The 25,235-nt window shown below is 33.3% G+C and overlaps 2 protein-coding genes across 3 annotated transcripts in view; one reads left to right on the top strand and one right to left on the bottom strand.

The window, feature by feature from the left end:
* Window positions 1-25,235, top strand: part of LOC143200523 (uncharacterized) — a 601,550-nt gene that overhangs the window by 115,653 nt on the left and 460,662 nt on the right. The window lies entirely within an intron of this gene.
* On the bottom strand, window positions 15,054-21,313 carry LOC143201028 (uncharacterized). Its single transcript, XM_076411875.1, has 5 exons — window positions 20,813-21,313; window positions 20,204-20,710; window positions 15,420-15,474; window positions 15,320-15,340; window positions 15,054-15,210 (listed from the first exon to the last, which is right to left on the bottom strand). Exons 1-5 carry the CDS (start codon window positions 21,225-21,227, stop codon window positions 15,054-15,056), a joined length of 1,155 nt encoding a protein of 384 aa, XP_076267990.1. The 5' UTR covers window positions 21,228-21,313.

Below are 25,235 nucleotides of genomic sequence, written 5' to 3'. Positions count from 1 at the left end.
CTGCTCCGAATCATAAACTCGTCGTTTATGGTAAAAGGTAAGCTCGCGCAGCACCCTCTTTGCACAGAGCTTTCTCATACCCAAATATTCGTGAATGATATAATGTACACGTTCAGTTGATATCTGTAGAGTGTCTGCTATTTCATTCTATTTCAATTTACGGTAATTCAAAATAATTTTGTGGATTTTTTAAATGTTTTCCTCGGTAACAACCTCTATTCGGCGTCTACTGCGTTCACCGTCTTCGGTGCTCATTTCACCACAACTAAACTTAGCATACCAATAATACCTTAATGGTTGATTTTCCTGGGGCATTGTCCAGAAACTCGGCATCAAGCCAAGTTTTTGCTTCAACTGTATTTTTTCCCTTCAAAAAGCAATATTTTATCAACTCGCAATTCCTTTTTATCCATTTTTTTTCACTATAACAAAAGTTGTTTCACTCAAAATGCTATAATTCACAAACTAATGATCTGACAGCTGTGAAATTTATACACGCATTTTTCGAGGGCTAGCTCAAAAACATATGGATTTAATTATTGTAGCACCATCTATGTGTCAGGCCGGGGACTTTTCAATTGAACTGTTACCTATATTCATTGAGCCATATAAACTCACGAAACAACCGAAATTACAAAGTCTACGATGGTAATCACACCTCGTATATGACCCGATATAATCAAACTTTTTATGTAAATACTTCAGCTCATCAGTACCAATAGACGCGCACGATCAACACACTGGATAATAATCCGATAATTAAATGTCAATAACGAGATCCGACCGATTCGAAACTCGTTAGTGCCTTGTTCGAAAGACCAATTTGTTATTCTTACCCGGCCACTGTTTATGATTCAAACTAAACGTATTGGATAGCTGACGAGAAAACACATCGAATATTAAGTTTGTACAGTTTTCCATTTCATCCGTGGATTTCATACATGCATTTCCGTCAAAATACGAGCGATATTGATTCATTTACATTCATGAGCCGATAAAACAATGGCGCATATTCCTGATATGATCAATATTTATTAAGGGCCGTCCGGAAATTGCATTAATGATTGGGGGACGAAAGAGGGAATTGGTCAGCGAAAATTGCGAACCCTTCTTATCGACAATTCACGTGAAAAGGGGGAGCATCGGACAGTTTAATAAAAAATTCAGGAATTTAACATATTTCTTCATTTTTTAACACTAATTTTAACATATATTATATATATATATATTTGTATATTATATACTTATTGTACTATATTTTTTTCTAGATTATAGAATATTTATATTTGATATTTGGTTTATATAAAAGAAAATCAAAATAAATACATATAAAATAAGTTTTGATAATGCCAATAACAGGTCAATTAAAACGTTTCCGGCCTGACACATAGATGGCACTTCTAGAATTAAATCCATACGTTTTTTAGATGGCCCTAACCCTCAAAAGATGCGTGAATATATTTGACAACTGATCATTAGTTTGCGGATTATTGAATTTTGTGTGAAGCAACTTTTGTTATTGTAAAAAAATTGATAGAAAGGAATTTCGCCTGTTGATAAGATATTGTTTTTTGAAGGGACCGGATACTGCCCCAGGATTCATCAAGGATTGGTATGTTAAGTTTAGACCTGGTGAAATGATCACCAAAGACGCTGAACGCAGTAGACACCCAAAAGAGGGTGTTACCAACGAAAACATTTAAAAAATCTACAAAATAATATAGAGTGACCGTAAATTGAAATTCAATAAAATAGAATACACTCTGAAGATATCAACTAAATGTGTACATCATATCGTTCACGAATATTTGGGTATGAGAAAGCTCTGTGCAAAGTGGGTGCCGCGCGAGCTCACTTTTGACCAAAAACAATGACGAGTTGATCATTCGGGGCAGTGTTTGAAGATAAATCATCGCGTAATAAATCTGAGTTTTTGCGTCGATATGTAACAATGGATGAAACATCATCAAGTCCAATCGACAGTCTTCCGAGTGGACTGCACACGATGAACCCGCTCCGAAGCGTGGGAAGACACAAGAGTCGGCTAGCAAGGTTATGGCGTCTGTATTTTGGGATGCGTATAGAATAATTTTCATTGACTAGCTTGGAAAAGAAATGATTATCAGCAGCTACTATTACATAGCATTACTGGACCGTTTGAAGGACGAAATCGGCGAAAAACCGCTGCATTCGGAGAAATAGAAAGTGCTGTTTCACCAAAACAATGCACCGTGTCAAAAATCCATGAATAGGGCTTCGAATAGGGCTTCGAATTGCTTCCTTATCCAACGTGTTCTCCAGATCTAGCCACCAGCGACTATTTCCTGTTCTCAGATCTCAAAATAATGCTCGCTGGGAAGAAATTTTCGTCGAATGAAGAGGTGATCGACCAAACTGAGGCCTATTTTAAAGCAAAGGACAAACCGTGCTACAAAAATGGTATCGAAAATTTGGAAGGCCGCTATAGTCGGTTTATTATCCTTGAAGGGAATTATGTTGCAGTAAGACTAATTTTACCAAAAAAATGTTTTACTATGCCGGCGACTTTTCAATTGATCTGCTATAAACCTTTATATACTGTTTTAATTAAATTATATTGTCGACTATTTAACTGATTACAATATTTTAACACAAATATATCAAGATATTTCTTTTACAATATTTAGTTATTGCTATAATATATTAATGAAATATAATTTATACCGTTAAAAAAAATTAAAATCAGTCCATTATTTGTTATATTATAGTTATTTGTTATAACTGTTAGGAATTTGCTATTGTTATTATTTTTATGTTATTTATTTGTATCTAAATTTGTGTCTATCTAAATTGTTTACTATCCGGAGTTGAACGATTGGTTGGCAACATAAACTGCCCAAGTATAAGCCGGTCTGAAATTAACATTTTGCTTTTGTTTTAGAGTGAATTACGTTATTGTTAGATGTTCATCTTTGTTTTACTAGAAATTACAACTCAAAAGTACTCAATAATTATATTAAATATTATAATTAATTCCTCCTGATGAATTCCCGACCTATCCCATGAATCGAAATGTATAGCGAGCCCTAGTTTACTTCTAATCTGTCCAATAAAGTTCACATTATCATATGTCTGAAGTAAAACGTTCGAGTCTACGACTTACGCAAAATTCGACTGCGATCCTTTATATGTGTCGATGACCCTAAACGTATATAAGAATACATTTTAAGGAATTTTACGTTACATGCGTTTATTAATTTACAAACTTAGATTTTGTTACCTTTTAAAATTCAATTCCAGCTACGCAATATTTTAACAAAATCAGTTAACACTACAAGAAAATATACAAACGTTTTCGAATTTTTCTTAATTATATATTACTCTGTGTATAGGGACTCAATAGCGAGAGTATCCATAGCCAATGGGCACATTTTTTTCACAAGCATATATTTCAATGTATTTTTGTAATAGATTATTAGCAAAAATTAAAAAGACAAGCAATTGACAAAGAGAAAAACCTGTTTATTGAACGTAAAAAATATTAGTAACCTCTATTTTGTTGTTGCTTTAAATGGTGAGATAGGGTCCTTTAACTCTGAAAGGCAGTTACATATCTCTCTAAAATTGTATACCATAAGTAATCTTTGTTTTCTTCTGTTAGATATATTTACAACTAATTGACGAGCAATGATTAATTTACATTACTGCAAAACAATATATTGTAGTGTTTTAAAAGCCTACTTAATCATATACAAATTATAATTCTTTATTCTTAATATATTAGGCATATGTAATACACAAAAGTTCATTCTATAATTTCGACAGCTCAAACATATTCTTTATATTTGGTATTATATGTTAACTTATCAGCCATAATATATATATATATATATATATATATATATATATATATATATATATATATATATATATTGTAATAAAACATCATCATCATTGGATAGGCATGGCCAAACTCTTTTATTCTGCGTGTTTGAATTTGTTTGTCAATTTCTAGGATTTGCAATAGCAGGCGATTCGTCAGTTTTCAGGATTTTCCTCATTAATTCTTAAGTCATATGGTGCTGCCGTGCAAACTATATTAAGGGGTTTACAGCATCATATTGAAAACCATGTCTGTTTTTAAGAACTTTTCGCATAATTGCATTAACTATTATGTTGTAAAGCACTGCAGATGCGATATCTCCTTGGAGAACACCGGCTCGAAACTCCGATAGATTTGACGAATATTTTCGTACTCGCACACAGCTTTTGGAATCATCATCCGAGGCCTGGAGAAGTTTAATAACGAAAATCAATAAAAACTGAAATTATCTAGGCAACCTTCACTAAAATGGGTCTAAAATGCGCCTGTTATTCAGAGATTGTCCCCTCGCATGCACTGTGGAGTCTCATTTGAATGATTTTTCAGAAACACCTTCCCAATAATTGATAGGAGACCTATAATTCTATAGTTTTAACACCGTTTACAGTCACCTTTTTCAGGATATGTACAATTATCGCTTACTCTCATGCTGACGGCACTCTCTCCGATGACCGAATTTGTGCGAGTAGCATCAATGAAATGAAGCCGTTGAAACAACCACTCCCCATCGGCCTTGATAATTTCTGTCATAACTTGATTGGCTCCAGCGGTTTTATCAAACCTTTCGGCGGTTCGCAATTCGTTCATTGTTGATTCGTCATCAGGTAATAAAGTTTCTGGAATGTCAATTTCTGGCCGTGTTGTCCTGTGGTGGGTCATGGTTATAAATTTGCATGAAGAACTCCCTCCATCATTTGAGATGCTAATCGTGTGACTTTACGAAGGCTCCATCTGCTTTTTGAATGTTGTCCTTGGTAGATTTATTCCTGACGCTCAATCTCCCAAGAGGTACAATGTTGTATGTTTACGTTTCGATACAGCAACTTCTAAATCGACGACTATATCATTCCAGTAAGCTTCTCTTTCTAGTTTTTTTTTCTTAGAGTTTTTGCTTAATACGTCTACTTAATTTTCGGTATTTCTCTAAATTGATTGGTTTTGCTTGTTTCCGATCTTCTACCATCTGTAGACATGCATCGGATATCCAGGGTTCTGTTTTATAATGAGTTGGTGGACATATTTTGACTGCCACACTCACCAATTATTTCACTACTTCTACTTTTCCTTCTATTTTTTAATAAAACTTTGTTTTGTGATATAAAGGTACTTGCTTTAAACTCTATATATTTCATAACTTATTGCAGAGGAAACGCGAATTAGCCACCAAGATCATTTGGGTCAAGGCGGGGGTTTATGCTAATAAATCAATATTTAAAATCAGCATAATCCAGGCCATTGAACAAATTTAGACGGATCTATGCCGCGAGAAGCCGCATAGACCATCTGAATAATTTCATATATAAAAACATACCATAAAATACATTTAGAATTTAATTCAACAATATTTCGAGTTAAAAAAACGAATTTCATCAATACGTCACACACAACTTGTTTCGTTCCGTTTTAACATTGACGCACGGCTTTATCGAAAACCCTAAAATATACATTTTTGAACCGCTCCGAATTATTTATTCATTTGAAATACCAAAATTTACCTTCCATTTTATAAAAATAATTGAATATAATCGCGAATTTCGAAACGTTGTTTACGATGGACCTTAAGCGAATTAAAACAAAATAAATTCGAATTTAAATCTAAATAAAATAACGATGATAATCTAATACAGTCGGTTAAATTAAAATTAACAAATGGCCGTTGTCTTCTCTATTGTTTATTGTTGCAGATTCTGTATACATTTTATTCAATTAATTTCGATAAAAATTTACATCATAAAAGCCAAAGAATGTTGAACGGGAGAACTCTATTAATTTTGTATTGTGATTATTCCACGTTATAATACAAAATAATCACGGGTTGAGTTAGGTATTAACAAAGACCTGTTACAAACTGTTGTTACAAAATAGCATTAAAGAATATATGTTGTACAAAACATATAAATTTATAACAAACAAACAAACAAATAAATTTATCGTCAAATAAATCAGTACATCAGTGTCTTGTAAAAATTACTTTATTTTCAAATTGTACGAGCTTTCGGTAAAGTTTACCATAAGAGCTTAAAGCATAAGATTAAAATACTGCTCCCGTACCAATATTCAAACATGTTGGGGTCATATAACACACCAATACTTCAGAGACAAACAAGTAGCCCATTCTAACTTGAGGAAAATACAAGCAGGTGTGCCACAGGGGAGTGTATTGAGACCAGTCCTTTATAACATATGCTGTTCACTCGGGACTTGCTTATATTCAATGAAAATGTTTTTGCTACTTTTGCAGATGACACTGATATCCTTGCCATTGCAAATAAGAACCGATAACAATCGAGAAGCTACAAACAGCTATTGCCAAAATACAATGCTCAACAGAAAAATAGCGCTTAAAAATAAATCAGTGTATACTGATTTCACCAATAAAAGAATCAAGTACAAACCAGTATATATAAATAATTAGTAGTCCTGTAGAGAAATACAGCCAAATATCTTGGTATGACCCTTAATGTTAAACTCAGATGAAAACCAAATGTTAAGAAAAAAATGTGAAGAACTCAAGCAAAAGTACAAAAATGTCTACAGGTTATTGAGTAGATATTCAGCACTGTCAGTATATAATAAGCTTTTGTTTTACCAATAAATCTTGAAACAAATGTGGGCTTATGGTGTTAAGTCTGCGATCGTACCAACCAAAGCAATAGAACTATTATAAAAAAATTCCAAAACAAGGTACCGCGAGGTACTGTTGATGCTCCATGGTATGTTTGTAATGGCAATCTGTATAACGACCTGAAGGTATAAACTGTCGATAATGTTATAAAGGCCTATAACCAAAGACATGAACAGAGGCTCCATTAGCCCTGGAATATTTAGGCTCTCTAGATTATGGGTAATGATGTCTTAGGCAGAATATTTTAGAGAGTAGAACCATTTGACCTAGTTTAGTGAAGCTATAAGTAAAATTCAGGTTCATACAGTTACACAGAAATCCGAAGGGTTTGTTGTAGAATAAGTAGTTTTAAAATAAGTAAGTTTTAACTTCAAAACTGTAGTAAATTAGGATAAAAACATTGGCTTATTAGTGTTAATTTATTAGATTGATAATAAACAATAATAAAAATTTTCAAGATTATCTTTCATTATGGTGGTTTGCCAGAAGGTTTAGTAACGATTGGTTCTTTGTTTGTTGAAAATTGCTCGACACGAAAAAAATAATTTATGATTCGAAGCAGAAGTTACAGGGAGTTATCTCTGGTGAAGAAGTTGAAACAATTCGGTCGTTGACTCTATAATCTCAGCAATGGATTTTGGAAGTCAGATATGTTTATCTTGATGGAAAATAATTCATACGTCGTCCTTCACGTTCATCATTAACATGACTTGACGAAAATGTCATGGCAAAAATATAAAAAAATCATTTCGATATGATTTTCTGTAAACCTAAAGCCTTTTTTATAAATAATTTAGTCACTACACATGAGTTTTAGATGGTTCTTAAACAAAAACTGAATTGGTAGATCGATATAATAATTTGATTGTTATGAAAGAGGCATTATTAAAATGTCTTTTAAACAGTCTTGTACACAATCTTCACTCTACCTGACCACAGACGTGCTTGAATTGATTACTTTGCATTATATTTTAACACATTTTCCTACCAAAAATCATATTGGGACCGAATAACACGGGCCTTCATTAAAATTATTCTTTAAGAATTAATTGGAGAACCCGACGGTGAATATGGAATGTTATTAAAAATGAGTATTAAATAAAAATCGAAATATAAATTATATATGTTTATCATCAATACTTATCATAAAAAAACTGTACGATTTTCATTAACTTGTACAATTCATCTTAAGCACACCCAAGGATAATGTGAAAAGTTCTCGATCTGACAATGAAATACTTCAATTTTCAGTTAAAAAAATATTACATTCATTACATGATCATAGAGAAAACCTAATACCAACACACCAGTTTGGATTTATTAACAAGCATTCAACAATTGACTAGGTCCACAAAATAAAAGATGCTATTGAAAAAGTCTACGAAAGTAAAAAGTATGCTCAGCTATATTCTTAGATGTAGACAAGCCATCGATAAGGTTTGGCATGAAGGCATTGTTCATAGACTACAGAAAATGTTACCAAAACAACACACCGAACTATTAAAATCGTGCAATGCTTTATCTACTCTACACTTGTTATATACCACAAATGGAAAATATTACGATGGCTACATTTGCTGATGATATTCGGATTATAGCTGTCGGAGACAATAGTGAAGAAGTCACAGGACAGGCAAGTGACAACATAAATAATTGGACACAAGTATGGAAAATAAAAATTAACGAAAGTAAATCTGTGCATGTGCAGTTCACCTACAATCAGGCCCAAAAGCCAGAAAATCACAATTATCAGTACATCATAAGTTGCTATTGTATAAGCAAATACTGAAAAATAAAGCAGAAACCTATATGGACAAACGGAGTTCAATTATGGGGATGTTCTGCAAAGAGTAACATATACAAAATACACATTTTTCAGAAGAAAGTGCTAAGAAGTATTGTGGGCACAGCCAAATACTACTAAAGACTCTTTTGAATACCACTAGACCAGGACATAGACTCAAAGGAGTGAAACCATCTAATATTGTTTAGTTTTGTGTAGTAAGGTGCAGTTAATAAAAAATACAGCAGTGACATGTATAAACATTATTTCATCACAGACTGAGATCACACACATCTTCACATCTTCACATCTTCGAAAAGTTTCGAAATATGTGGAAGGCTCAGGGTACCAAGTCAGGAGAATAGTAGGGATAGTGAGCAAATATTATCACAAAACCTCTATAATTTTAGTTCCCCTCAATGTTTATGTTCAGGTTGTTTTAAAATATTAAATAATAATTTGAGATTGTAAGTTTACGAGTTTGCAGGTAGTGCACGAAAAAATTTTCATAAGTTAATAATGAGAGCGATTTTCCGGGTATTTCTAATAAAAAATTCCGGGTATTTATTCAAGAGAATGTGTTTTTGTTGTATTATTCTATATTTTTCCATAATTCTATAAACTGAATCTAATTTCTTTTATAAATTGACAGCAAACATTAAAAAATATCCTTAAAACTTTTAGGGCACGTTAAAAATTTAATCTTAAAATGCATTTTGTGCTTTACGGGCCGCTTTTATGATTACGTGTTTATTTTTAATGGCCAAACTAATAAAATATATTTCTGACTGCCTAAGGTTTGCTGAATATTATAGTTATGTACTGTAATTCAGTTGTATAGATATAAAGTGCATACGTAGATGAAATAAAGTGTTTATCAGTGAGATCAGAAGATTGAAACGAACCAAACGACTCGAATTTGTTTTGTGTATAAGCGTATTCTTAACTTTAGCTTAACTAAATGAGTTTTTATTTTAATTTTGGAAATTCATACTAATGTATTAAACGCGTACTCGCCTTGCTTGTGTGTTAATGCAAGTACAACAGGACAGTAGTAATAAATTAGTATAATAAACAGTAGTATAAATAAATAAACGTAATTAATTAAAAGAGAATATTTACATGGATGTAGTGTTGCCAATATACAATAAGACGTACTATATTGCGGACTGTTCATACTATTTTATCTATCCATGGGTAGTCTCGTATCTGTAGTAATACTCGTTCAATGTAACCACAGTATAGCACTTTTGAAAGGTAAGATCCTACCACACTATCCCAGAACATTCTATATTTATATATAGCATAATTCTTTTACTCAGTGAAAATTTACGCAAACAATTTATGCATGTATTTAAACATATTCAGCTTTGCAAATGAAGATGCCAGAAGATCATCTTCGTTATAGTTTGCTATATAAAACCGGGTGATGTTTATAGTGATTGTTGCTTTCGAAAACAGTTTTCAACAACTGACATAAGCCCGTATATAAAAACAAGCTCGATAAATGGACTATAAATTAATTGAAGAGTGAAAATGTAATTGACCGAATTTCCAATTGTAGTTACTGAAACCAGTAATTTTTGAAACAAACGATTACAGGCGATAAAAAGTACGGTAATGTGCGTGATTGAGACGGCTGCAAAACAGTTTTGATGCCAAGAACCAGAACCAAGAGAACTTCTAGAAAGACCCACTCCAGATAAACACTAGTTTTTAAAAATAAGACTCTAAAAGTATGTTAACAACAACATTATTTTTATGCATTTAATTATTAATTTATTTTAGCCCACAGTATATTGTTTACATTAGCAATACACATAAATATTTATAGCATTATTAATTAAAAAGAATAAGTCCATTTGGTACCCTAATTATCCTTGTTTCTTCTTGTATTCGTGTAATTTTTGAGAATAATAAACGCTAATGGCATCATTGCGATGAATTTGATTATGACTCGTTATCTGTTTCAAATGTAAATTAAAAGAATTATAAAAGTTAATGCTAACAAGTAAACAGTCAAAACTCATCAGGAACAGAACGGGGCGTAATGTTCTAATTTAAAAGAAAAACAACAAAATTAAAACTTTTTATACATTTAATTATCATTTACAACGTAACTTTGTTTCAAATTTATTAAAATAATAAATACACACCCAGTAATGACAAATATAGAACAAATATTAAAAAAACAATTTGTAACACTTAGATGCCTGTTAAGAATGGATATTAGACATCGATAACGAGTTTATTTCCTTTATAATTATTACAAAAATTCAGGTTATGTATGTTTGCTTAGCTTGGGAATTAGTCAATGGATTGACTTGGAATTTTTGCACAGCATTGCGTCTTATAAAGAAACTGCTTCTAGGTAACTTTTATAGAGAAGTTCTAATGGAAATGGAAAATTTTAAGAGTTTAAGTTTGATCACTGATAAACAGAACTTTAACTTTATAAGAAATTTTGGGGAAATGTTGCACCGTGTCCAATATCTACATGTCGCTACTTTTAGCTTATTGCTTATTTTAATCACTTCGTTTTTATGGTGTGCTTCTTGTTTATTTGTTTTGGGCGACATTTTCAGTGTACCTTACGTAAGGAATAATGCGTTTAGCTTTTATAACGTCGAGAGACTATATTATTAGTTCATTAGTATATGTAAGTCGGTAGTACAATAAGTAAAATACATTCTCGATCTAGGAAGTGTTGTGTGTCTGGATGCACAGATGGTAAAGAAATGCAGCATCGTTTTCCTTTAAAGGAGTGTACGGCTGTCTTCAATAATGCGTTGATAATATTAAAAATTCCAAACTGACTCGACTAAGCATGAAAGAAATGTATTTTCGTTACCGCGTGTTTTATTCTAGTAAGAAAAAAATTTATTTTATTTATTCATAAAATTTATTTTTAAATTTTAGAAATTAATACATTTTTAAAAGAAGCTATGGGAATGGCGATATACTTTTATTCTTGGATCAACTAGTTGATAGTTGCTCCAAACTTCACCAAAATATTAGTTACTAAATGCAAATCTTTTATTGGCTACTTAACCAAGATAGTTTTGAAAAAAAATTGTATTTATTGGAGCTCATGGATTCAGGAATACACATCTTCCCACAAGCATGTTTAAGTTAATTTTTTTCAACTCATTCTTTTCTACTCATTCTTTTCTACTCAGCCTTTACGAAACTGCCAAGAGGATGAACATGAGATCGCTTTGGATAATTAAGATTTACTTTACTAACGGGGAATGTATTACTAGCAGTTGAGAAATGCAACTTGCGTCTATACCTTCAATTCTAGATGTTCCTATACAAACAAAGTTTTACGTTATACTGTAGTGTGTATCTCGGGTTATTTAGTAAAACTTTTGAAAAAACAAATTAACTGTAATTTTTGTTTACGTATAATTATGATTAACTCAGTTTACCCTCAAGTTGAGACTGCCCCAGACCCCAACAAAATTGTTTTATTACACTGTCAGTAGGTTCTTCAGGTCTTCTCTTTCTCTTTTATTATTTCCCGTAATATTGGCACGTCAAAATAATATTACATATTTTTTGTCAAATATCTTTAACATAATGTAAATTAAAAACCTTTTAGTTGTATAGTCTCATATACTTTTGGATAAAATAGATAAACAGTATTTTAACAGGGAAAGCCTCAAAGTTTGCTTACTGTATAAGAAACAAAAAGACAGGACTCTAATAGAACCTATTAAATTGATGACACTAAATAAATATGAAAAATAAAAAAGAATTTGAATTTTATTTAATAGATTTATTTAAGAAATTAAAGTAAAGTGCCGCAACTGCGTGGCAAACTTTATCAAAGAGCCAATCATATGTCTTCACAGCAAATTGTTTTTCTTACACGTGCCGATAATGGAGATATAAATATATCAAACAAATTACTTGAACGGCCGATTATAACCCCATCTGGATATAGGACGTAGTGAAACTTTTCTCCAAGGACCCCTATTGAGTTTTCTCCCTACTACTCTAAACTTAGAGTGATTCCGATATGGAGCTAGGCGCCATGTTCTCCTTTCCAGTAGGATCTATGATTCAATCTGAGTGTCTGATATAAGAACACAATGTACATAGATCATAATGAAAGGCGTACTATTTAAATTACAGTTAGCAATTACATTTTTATTAAGCAATGCTCTTCCACATCTGGGCCTATAGTCCTCCTCCAGACTGAAATTCAATGAACAAACCCTTTTTCTGCAAACATAAGACCTTACAAGGCATTCTCTTCAGTTTGTTATTGCTGCTTTTTAAACTATCCATAATACCCTGGAATACATTATCTTAGTTTCATTTTTACGCAAAAATAGCTTGATAAAACAAGGTGTTAGTTCCTAAAAAAATTATTTCCTACAAAAACACTTAGTATTTTGATATAATTATGAGCGAAGATTTCTTAATAAAAGCTACAAAATCAACCATACACAAATGAAATTAGTAAATTAGTAAATACTATATTAGTAAATAGAAAATATCTCAGAATTATAAACAAAAATATAAAAAAACCATTGTGACCAGAGATCTCTGGTAATATTTCAGACCAAAGTATAAGACAAAAAAGATAAATCTGTCAAGTGCACCGCTTTTTACGCCTGCAACTCTCTGGTGTTTGAGTATGATTATATTTGTATTGGCCAAACTCAAGAATTAGTTGATGGCTTGACTTGAAATTTGAACGTAATCTAGGTTAAGACTATCAAAAAAAAACTAATTTGAAAACACAAAATTATTAAAGACTGTTCTATATGTTCTAATGCTCAATATCCGTGAAAATAATGTTTAAAATGATTTGGAAAATAAAATAAAAAAATCAGTCGATAGAAAAATAAGAATAATTTAGCTAAACAAATAGAGAACAGCTAAGATGTTCTTGCCTAAAGACTGATAGTTGGTTATTGAGACATAGTGTTCATTGTACTAGAGATAATTCTAAAGTTTATGAAGATTTTCTGTAAATTTGGTATTAACTTCTGATTCATTTCAGGCTTCTTTATTAAATGCATTTCCTAACAAAGCGCTTACCGAATATTGCAGATCATAAATAAGTTAATTGGTACATGAAGAGTTAAAATGAATATTGCAAAGAATATCAACAGTTATAAACAAGAAATAATTTTAATTCCTTATTTGTTGGTAAATTGTTAGTTTAGTAGAAAGTAGTAGATATATGAAAGAATCAAATTAAAGATGAGCTCTCTCCATGGGTGAGATCGAAATGTGGAACAAATAAGCAAAGAACGATGTAACTTTATTTAAACATTTAGATAAATAAATTATTCTTTTAATCAACCTATCAATCAAGGTGTATTTATTGTTTTTGCAATATATATTTTATGTGAGAAATATGGATAGGATAAAAGATAAGAACTATATGAACTTAACTGAAGTAATAAAAAATATGCAGATGTTAAAATGAAAACATAATTTGAATAAATGGAACACACCGAACAAATAGAAGGATTATTAACAGTAAATTTGTAAACATTTTAAATCATGAATAAGTATTAAGGTGTTTAACTATTCATGTAATAAGAAATGTGACTTTATGACATTTTATTTCTTGAACTTTGTATCAATTTGTATAATTTTTTAAAATTCGATATGTAGGGATGATGTCTGGTCGGTCGGTTCGAATATGTGGCTGGCGATGCGATTGTTCGTACTATTTTGTGGAAGGAATTCACACGATAACTGAAAACACTGGTTGAAGAAATATTTATTTATTTCGATTTAAATTGATACATGTAGTTGACGGGAGAATGGACAGGAATTAGGTTAGGTAAAGGAAGTACGGTAGCGTTGTGGAAGTGGTACTGTTACAAGAGGGTAGAGAAAAGAAAAGAGAGCGAAACGTCGTCGGTGTGGTATTTTATAGCTGGGAATCGCATGGTACCAATCCGCCAGCGCTGCCAACCTTAAACTTTGATGTTGGCGAATGCATAGTGACCCTAGGTGCAGGTTCCGGAGTGCACTCGCAACTACGCAATGAATTGCAATGCATTATGAAAAGTGGATTCCAACCTAAGAGAGGAGTTTTACGGGATTAGCTGCCATCAAAGTTGTAACAGGACGTCGTTCCTCTTGGGGCGTTCCGATTTGTTTGAGGGTACCTATAAGTGTGGTGCCTTACGTGTCGTTTTGTGATGCAAGGGTGTTCATGTGTTGAGGTTATGCATGATGGGCTTCTGTGAGATGTTGAGCAGGTTTACCTGTTAGGCACTAGTCTCGATTACATTGGGGTCACCATTTGTAGGGATGTTCGTCTGGTCGGTCGGCCGGAATGTGTGGCTGTCGATGCGATTGTTTGACCGAACACTCACTATTATTTTGTGGAAGGAATTCACACGAGAACTGAAAGCACTGGTTGAAGAAATACTTGTTTATCTCGATATAAATTGATATATGTGGTCGACGGGAGAATGAACAGGATATTAGGTTAGGTAAAGGAAGTACGGTAGCGTTGTGGAAGTGGTACTGTTACAAGGGGGTAGAGAAAAGAAAAGAGAGCGAAACGTCGTCGGTGTGGTATTTTATAGCTGGGAATCGCATGGTACCAATCCGCCAGCGCTGCCAACCTTAGACTTTGATGTTGGCGAATGCATGTTGACCCTAGGTGCAAGTTCCGGAGTGAACTCGCAATTACGCAATGAATCGCCTAGGGACTGCTTATGAAAAGTGGATTCCAACCTAAGAGAGGAGTTTTACGGGATTAGCTGCCATCAAAGTTGTAACAGGACGTCGTTCCTCTTGGGGCGTTCCGATTTGTTTGAGGGTACCTATAAGTGTGGTGCCTTACGTGTCGTTTTGTGATGCAAGGCTGCTCATGTGTTGAGGTTATGCATGATGGGCTTCTGTGGTTGTCGTCCATCAGGCTAGTCTCGTGGGATAACGTCGACCATGTGATGTTGATGGATTCCATTCCACGAATCCTTCCATGCACATGTAAAGCACCTGTCGAGTGGCATAAGTTGAGCTGGTTTACCTGTTAGGCACTAGTCTCGATTACATTGGGGTCACCAATTGTAGGGATGTTCGTCTAGTCGGTCGGGCGGAATGTGTGGCTCTCGATGCGATTGTTTGTCCGAACACTCACTACTATTTTGTGGAAGGAATTCACACGAGAACTGAAAGCACTGGTTGAAGAAATACTTGTTTATCTCGATATAAATTGATATATGTGGTCGACGGGAGAATGAACAGGATATTAGGTTAGGTAAAGGAAGTACCGTAGCGCTGTGGAAGTGGTACTTTTACAACGGGGTAGAGAGAAGAAAAGAGAGCGAGACGTCGTCGTGGTGGTATGTTATAGCTGGGAACCGCATGGTACCAATCCACCAGCGTTGCCCACCTTAGATTTTGATGCTGGTGAATGCGTGGTGGCCTAAGGGGTTGTAGCGGTCGCTAGAAATAGTTGATTAATAATGTAAATACATCCCTTTAATATAAATTTCTAAATTGAAAGAAAATAATTCCCTAGTTGTGTTCGTTATTGTTTTAATATACATGCTAAAATCGAATATCAATTTCAAAATTGTTTTATATATTGCACATAGTCGCTCTTTTAATGTACAAATATGTATTACATCATTTATTATTCCATTTTTATTGTTACAACATAAAAGTAAAGAAAGATCATGTATACTTATATCTGGTGCTCTGAAGATGATACAGTTCTGAAAATAATCTTACATCACACTTTGTTATTATATTCACTAGTGTAGCAATTTAAACTTATCAATACTTTGTTGATTAATGAATCTTAGTGGAAATTATAATTCGTTATTCAGTTAGTTATTTTAATATGTTTTAATACACATACACACTTTAGACTTCTTTGTAATTACATATTTTAGTTGTACATTTATGGTTTGGCGTTAGAGAGATTTTAAACAAAATTTATACAAATTTAAGGAACTTGCTCTGTTTATCTGAATTAGTACCACATATTCACTGCCTGCTTGGAAAATAGGTTTGCTGGCGAAAGGAAAATGCCGCACTTGTACAAGATTTATCAGTAAAAAAGCAGCAACAATTAAAAAAAAAAGTTGGCAAAGCAAAGTTACTTATAATTTCATCAGCCTTTAATATTCAGCCCTAAACTTAAATCCCCCAAGTCATAAATACCGATATTAAACGGTTTAGCAGAAAAATAATAATTAGCTATATATATTCAAGCATTTTAACGCGTTTTAGCATTCTTTGTTAGGTCGGAGGCTGCACCGTTAAAATACGCGCAAACTAGAAAACGTTTTCGAAAAGTTTTAATGCCTCTCATAAATTTTAATTAGGGAATTCGGGATTTGGGATTTTGCGCTTTCAATTTTACATACACGTATATGCGTATACGGGACGCGGTGGAATTTTACTGATATCTAAACCAGATGTGGGAATATCACTTTTAATAAATTAATTAGGACCACAAACAGACACTGAGCTTTTTTTTACATTTATGTCGCTTGTTATGATGACTTTCTAGGTTTTCGTTAAAAATATTCAAGGCTTCATGACTGATATTTCTCGTTATAACAGTAGAAGATCTAACAGCAATAAATGAAGAAGCAGAAGGAAAATTGGGTATTCAGATTTCAACTGTAAAATGGGAAGAGCGGATGGTACATATAATTATCGGAAAAACGGAGATGTCAGAAATGACAACGCTGAAAGTACACTTGAATTTTGTGTTCTATTTTATTCATTCATTACATTCAAAACAAAAACAACAAATTAGATTTGTTTTGTTCCTAATTCAATTTTGTATCTATGACACAAAATTGTATAATTATTTTTGTATTGATTGGGCTTGGCACCGACTTCAAACTTATCAATTGGTAGTAGTTAAAGTAAAACTGTAAATAGATAAATATATTTAGGTAGGTATTAAGCTAAATTGTGTGTATATAGTAGAATATAAAATACGTGAAGCAGGCAGCTTAAATCAGGTTTTTGTTTATTTTTATTTAGTTATTACAACGATTATTATATACATATTTTATTTTAGAACGTTTTTTTATTGTGCTAAAAATCTAAGTTTGATTATTTTTTACTTTTTAGTGAGTTTCTTATTAATGTTATGAAGTTGGTTCTATTTTTTAAAAATAATTTAGGTTTCTCTATTTGGTGTTAGATGTTTGCTCAATAAATTACGCAGTTGTTTTATTAAGTACTAGCTGACCCGACAGACTTCGTCCTGTCAAAAAGATTTGTAATGTGGCAGTTTTTGTGCCTACGTATTTTAAAAAATTCTCCTGAACAGAACCATCACCCTGGTGATAGGGCGTTGTGAATAAAAAATAATTAAATAAAACATATATAAGGATTGAAAAGTAAGTAATCGCTTTATTGTTAATCATGTGAATCATAATTATTATTATTATTATCATTATATTGCTTTGTGGTATACGATGTTTTTTGTTTGATTACCTGGCGCATAGATAAACAAATCTGATGGTTTTCCAACACGGGAACAGGCAACATACAATTGACCATGTGAGAAACATGGGTTTTCTAGATTAATACCACAAACACTTAATGATTGCCCCTGGGACTTGTTTATAGTCATAGCAAAAGCAAGCCGTCAACATGTCTATAGGAAATTTGCCATTACCAATGTCAATGAGTTGTTTAGAGAATATGTTTCCAGATTGGTCATTTTGCAACTCGATACGCATATTCTTGCTTAAATGAAGTACTTTAACATGTTTCCACAAATTGGAGGACTTTAGACATGCATTGAGTTCATCAGCTGGCGTTGATCGTGGAATCACTGGCAATGTTTGACGAAAATCTCCTGCTAATAAAATCATTGCACCACCAAATCGGTTATTATTGCTACGTAGATCTTTTAAGGTTCTGTCTAAAGCCTCCAAAGATTTTTTATGTGCCATCGTGCATTCATCCCAAACAATCAATTTACATTGCTGCAAAACCTTTGCCATTGCAGAGTTCTTCGAAACGTTGCAGGTTGGAGTTTCATTGCTTTGCATATTTAATGGCAATTTTAGTGCTGAATGGGCTGTTCGACCACCTTCAAGCAAAGTTGCTGCGATTCCCGACGAAGCGAGTGCAAGTGCAATTTTATTTTGTGAGCGAATTGTTGCTAATATTAATGAAATAAAAAAAGTTTTTCCTGTACCACCAGGTGCATCTAAGAAATAAATCCCTCCAGTTTCATCATTTGTTACTTTCATAAGAGTTTCAAATACATACTTCTGTTGTTCATTTAACAGTGGAAGATTTGTTTGAATTTATTCTTTCAAAGCGTTGAGATCATACAGTCTTTCTCGATGCAACTCTTGGTTAAAAGCGTCATGCATTGGACGATTGGGCGCGGTCAGGCCTAATTGAATTAATAGTTTGTTTGACATTATCAAGCACATGTCCTCAATTGAAATCAATGCTTCATTGTAAATTTCTTCACTGATTTGTATATTTGGATTTCCCATTCTATTCCGTATTTGATACAAAATATCATCACACATATAATATTTGTACTTCATCCACAAATCAATTGGGTTTGATGGGAAGCATGTAGATATGATTATAGAAAACAATGTTCGTATTTGATGAGTGTGTGATGATATTACAGCATCATTGAGAGTTTGATCCCAATGAGCGTCATTTTCAAGCAATTGCAAACGTTGACAGGCTTCTCTGTAGGATCCACACAATTCACCATCAACAGTTCGTAACTGTTGGAATGATGTTGGGCCACGTACATTGACTAATAGCAGTCGTAAATAAAAACATTCATCATTGCTTGGATGTACTGAATAAATCCGGCCAATCGCATCGGTGGAATATACATCTGTATATCCTGGAACTGGTTTTCCTTGTTTCCGTCGTATAAATCTCCTTGAGGATTGATTCCAGGTATAATATTTTGGCATTTCAGAATATAGCAATGTTTGTGCGAAATCATCGTTTTGGCATGTCTCAAAAAAACTGGTTAATGTAGTAGATGGTGGCTGAGCAGCTCTTTGTACTGCGTTCTGTGCTGTAAAATACACTCTTTGTCCATTTTCTAAATGCACAGCTAAGTGAACAACAGAAGGGTGTCTCTCATGAATAGGAAAAGAAAATATTCGCCAAACTGCTTCATTACTACTGACATAGCGGCCCATTTGGTATTGGGTAACTTCATCATTAGAATTCTCTGCACCAATTCCAATCACAGCCATATCACTCCCTTTGGTTACATATTTGCAAATGTATTTAATCGATTTCACTGAATGGCAAGATTCAACGTTGATGTGTGCTTTGAATGTCTTTGATAAAATGGGTGAATATGGAACAATCCAACGATTATCTATTTCAATATCTTGTTAATTTAATTTGACAATTGTTGATTTTCCATTGTCTGCTGTCGATCTGCGACGATACAATGGATAACCGTCATTACCAGTAATTGTTTCCGATATTAATGTCCGTGGATATCGTTTTGAACATTTACCATCCATCATACACGGTGAATTTTGATTAAGAGTTCCACAGGGACCATGTATCATGTTTTTGATAACTACCTCATGCAATCCAGGATCTACTTGTACATTAGGGATTTCAGCTGATATCACTGCATCAACTTCATTTGGCCTTATCTTTTCAACCAACCAAATCAAAATGTGTGCATGTGGCAATCCTCATTTCTGCCACTCCACAGAATACATCCAGCAGCGTGTCTCACCAAACACATTATGTTTTACGATGAAATTCATTAAAGATTTCAACTTTTGTCTAAAGGCTCTGGCTGTAATATCATGACGATCAATGGATGATTTCCCAGGTAATAACTCCTGCTTAATTTCTATCCATTGCGGATTGCATGTAAATGTGATGAACAAATCTGCTGTACCATAATGACGAACATACGACATGGCATCTTGAGCATATTCGTGCATATGCCGAGGGCTTCCGATGTATGTTGCTGGAAGAATAGTCATCCGACCGACATTCTGTGCATTTCCATCAGTATTAATCGCATCTCGAAGGTGAATATACTCTTCAGATCGGAGTTTGGTTTGATTCAACCTGATGAATGTTAATCTCTCCGTTTCAATTTTAACATACATGTCATCAACATATTTGTGATATAATCGCCGACATTTCAATATGCGATTATCTGCATTTTCCCGAATCATTAGGCGGTATGAATAATAGTTCATTGAACTGACTTTTTTGTTGGTTTCAGAACCTGTAAACAGATTTTGTTTTAATAACATTCAAATATAAAATTAAAATACATAATATAGTGACTGAGATATTATCGCCATAGCTAAACTAATATTTTAGTTACCTGTAATGGGATTTATCATTTTTATTGATAAATCGTAGCCATCTTCACCTTGCCAAAATATAATGGGATATTGCAGTGCATCATATGAGCGGTGTGTTTCCTTTATAGGTTGTAATTGAAAATTCTGACGATGTAAAACAATATCACGGGATTCCAAGTTTTCTCCAACTACAACGATAGCAACTTCATCAATAGTTGGTGCATTAAAACGTCTTGTATGTTGACCTGCAGGTGTTTTATCAGCTCTGATTACAATTTTGTGATTATCGGATGGCATCAGATCCAGGGCAGTTTTAAACAATATAATCAATTGATTGTGTTGATGAAATAAAGTTTGTAATTGTTCTACAATAGACCTTTTTACTAAATTGTTATGTGCACAACGCAGATCAATTTCTTGTGGTGAATTGCCCATAAAATAAATTTGCAGGAATTTGTTGTCGCTATCTGACACTGGTAACAGTGAACCTGCTCTGTGATATATTTGCCCTTGTATTTGTAAATAAAAAAAATATTATGGTGTGGTATAAATTAATGGATTGTCAATGATCAAACTTAAATAATATTTGATCTTAAAAAGTATATATTTAGTTTTAACTAATATCTATCAAATATAAAATATAATAAAAGTGTCACTGAAACTGAATCACCATATAATATGATGACTAAGTGATATATTTCGTAATTATTAAGAAATTGAAGATTAGTAACACATCTTAACTTTGGTGACAGAAAATTTTGTTCGCTAAAATAATTATGAGTAACTGCTATAATACATACCTTGAAAGTTGGCATAAAATTTTCCCGAACTGCATTTGTTGCCCCAAATGAAGTCATTTGAAAGCAATTGTTATATTGTTGAATATGTGTCAAAAAGTGTATAGAATCTGTTCCTATTCCTGAAACCAATGAGTACAATGGTTCTGGTGGTGGATCCAATTGTATCAATTTCACTTTACCATTTGCGCAACACAATCCATTGGCTTCGTTTTTGTATTTTAATGCCTTACAGTGTGAGCAAACCAAGTTCATAGAACCAATAACAACACATTGGTAGTTACTGTAGTCAATTGACACATCGTAACTGAAAGCAGCTGGATTCAAACTTGCGCGATTATTAGTTGAATGTCGCGCTCGCGCTTCACGCGTTTGTGATATCCGAATTCTTTCACGTTCATTTCCGTCGTCACGTTCTTGTGCAGTACGATTAGATCGGTAATTAGCTTGGTTTATAGCATTTCTGGTTCTTCTACCTAAATTGCTTCGTCTTATAGGAGGCATATCAAATATAAATTATTTTTTCACTAATCACGAACTAAACAAACACTAACTAACTAAACACTCTGCACAAAACACGATATACGAATTTGTTTCGTGTATCACTTGACAATTCATCTGTCATCTGTCAAAAGTCATCTGTAACAGACAACTTTTTTTTTTAAATTTGATATGACTTGAACTCAAATCCTTTTAAGCCGTACGAATTGTTTTATTTATTTAAAATTTGAATTAAATTTTAAACAAATAAAAAATTTTAAATAAATAAAACAATTCGTACGGATTAAAAGGATTTGAGTTCAAGTCATATCAAATTTAAAAAAAAAAAGTTGTCTGTTACAGATGACTTTTGACAGATGACAGATGAATTGTCAACTGATACACGAAACAAATTCAAACAAAAAGGGCTATTTTTAGGGTTTTTCCAGCAATAATTCTAATTTTTCTCGCCGTAAAAACCATCCCTGAACTTCAACGAACATTTTAAAAAAAGATTTGGCCAAATTGGTCCAGGCGTTGTTGAGTTATGCGCTTAGGAACATATTTTGCGATTCATTTTTATATATAAGATTACAATGGGTAGGCCAAGTAAAGGTACATCTTTTATGAAGAAAAATAAGAATAAAAAACATTGATTAAAAATTAGGAACGCTCTAGGCCCCGGTGTCCGCTACCTGACCTATGCGGTTTGACAAACGTTCTAACTAAACTAGAACAACAACAAAAAGTTGTTGCTCCGCGTGTGAGCTGAACGCTCTAACTACTACACCATTTGCATGCAATATTTTTACGGCTTCCCATATCATATGGTTACTGATTAAGTAGCATACTGCACGGCTTTTGCACTGAGTAACTTTGTTAACAAACCCTTAACTGAAAACTCCTCAAAAACCCTTGAAAGGTATAGCTTCAAACTATATAATTACTTGTCTGTACGTCCCCATAATATTTAAAGAAATGTCCTCTAATTCCTCACCGTTGCGGAGTTGTGTCTTCCGTCGTCAACTCAGCAAATAATATCTAATTATACACATATATCTGATTATTTTAGATTAAAAATAATATGTGGAAATATTGTAAGTGCCTTTGAAACTTGAGGGTTTCACTCCATTTCCCCGGATTCCTTCATAAGATGACTTGGTTCCGATGGGACCCTTTTTTTTTAACAATAAATTTGAATTAACACATTTCAATTGAACATTGAAAGAAACAACTATTTTTCTTAGTAGAAGCACCATCACTTAATTTTGGAAACCGAGGCTATCTGGTCACATGTTCTTGACGTGGAAAATTCATTAATTTATTATCTATAAGGTCGAAGAAAAGTCGTTACATACGGCGTTTTGGATGAAACGGTAGCATCCGTTTACTCTGTCAAAAGTTATTGTGAAGTGAAGATTCCATAAGATTTTCGTTATGTTACGTTTTTGTTTAAACGCTGTTGACCAAATTAAAAAGCTTGGATCAGTCTTCCTGGATATAACCAAAGCTTTCGACAAGGTCTGGCACGACGACTTGATCGTAAAATGCGTGCGGTTAGGCCTCCCAGAAGACCTAACCGCTCTCATCAAGTCCTATCTATCGGACAAATCTTTCCAGATCAAGATCAGGGAAACATTTTCCAGTCGAAAATTAATCGATACTGACGTACCTCAAGGTTCCCCGCTGGCCCCAGCCTTATTGAACCTCTTTATTTCAGATCTGTCGAGGAAAGAGCACATTGACGTCGCGTTTTGCGCTGACGACACTGCTTTCCTCACGGCCGCTAGGTTCGAAATTACAATTCATGGACGTTTACAGAAGCATCTCGATCATGCGGTAGAGTGGTTCAAATTCCAGATGTTGCAAATCAACCACCTGAAAATCCAGGCCATCATTTTCCATAAGAAGCGTTACCCACTGCGCGTCTCGCAACGCAATTATTCCATAGCTGTATAACGTCACGTACCTAGATCTCCATTTCGACCAACGGAAAAACTCAATATTAGTAAATAGAAAATTGTTATTATATTTACAGAAATGCCAAAAATATTGAATTTAATAGATCAACTATTCAAAATACATGCAAGCATATTATATATAATGTTATATTCAAACAAGTATAATAGCACACGCTGGATTATTACATAAATATGATATCGTAGAATCTTTTTCCGACTCATTATCTCCGTCAACCCAAATATCAAAGTACCATTTAAGCGACGTCATTTTTCACTTGTATCTATTGTATAATTCACGATGTATCCTTCGTTTTCAATCTAAATCTCCCATCTCTCCTCCTATTAGAGCTACCACATGCTGATAAATGGCTTAAATTTACGACTTTATTATTACCAGACCAACGTTCATAGTCCGTAACTTCCATTATTCCATATTGTATCTGCTGTGGCTTTGCAGGCTCATAAACCGTACGGAATATGGGAAAAACTCGGACGAAATATTTTATTGTGATATATATCTCGAGTAGGTTTTATCAATTAAGTTTTATCGTCAATTATGTAGCGATTAAAGAAGTTGTCACTAAGCTAATAAATATTGGGGCTGATAAAATGATGTAACGTTTTTTCCTATAGATAGCGATGGCGATGGCCAAATTATTTAGTATATGCATGTGTTATCGATTTCTATTAGCAAAAATGCGAATAATCATTATAAATAGCTGTTAATTTGGATGGTTTTGACATTTCTCTATATAAAATAATAGTTTTCCATTTAGTATTGAGTTATTTATTGTATATTACACTGATCAGGCATTCAGACCAGACTGACCATACAGCAATCACAAGGTGTTAGCCTGGTGACTGCGCCAGGTATGGTAAAACATTCCCGTCGAACTGCAATAGTGTTTCCTTCAACATTTTTATAACGTTCGACCTAGCGCGGTCACGCAATAGGATGACTGTTGAAGTGCAATGGTGGTTACAGACAGATAATTCAAAATAAAGATCTGAATTCAACGAATAGTTTGAGGTATTTGAGACTGCCATATTTTCTACCTAAAATATAGTATAAAACCGATTAAATACAGCAATTTTAGAAAAGAGTTAGTATAACCTATGTTATTCTTTGGACAACAATTATATATATCCCAGCGATACTACGATATCTTGCTATCAAATTTATTATTCAATGTGTTATTTTTAAA

The sequence above is a fragment of the Rhynchophorus ferrugineus genome, unplaced genomic scaffold (genome assembly GCF_030347505.1).
Source record: "Rhynchophorus ferrugineus isolate W39M unplaced genomic scaffold, kcgeb_rfMv2 rfM8, whole genome shotgun sequence".
Taxonomy (NCBI): domain Eukaryota; kingdom Metazoa; phylum Arthropoda; class Insecta; order Coleoptera; family Curculionidae; genus Rhynchophorus; species Rhynchophorus ferrugineus.
This window is presented reverse-complemented; position numbering and strand designations above follow the sequence as displayed.

Coding starts and splice junctions, on each gene's coding strand:
- LOC143201028 (XM_076411875.1), bottom strand. CDS start 21,227: ATGGGCAATTCACCACAAGAAATTGATCTGCGTTGTGCACATAACAAT. Junction 15,341..15,419: donor GAATCCATCAACATCACATG/GTCGACGTTATC, acceptor ACACATGAGCAG/CCTTGCATCACAAAACGACA. Junction 15,211..15,319: donor CTTGCATCACAAAACGACAC/GTAAGGCACCAC, acceptor CTCCTCTCTTAG/GTTGGAATCCACTTTTCATA.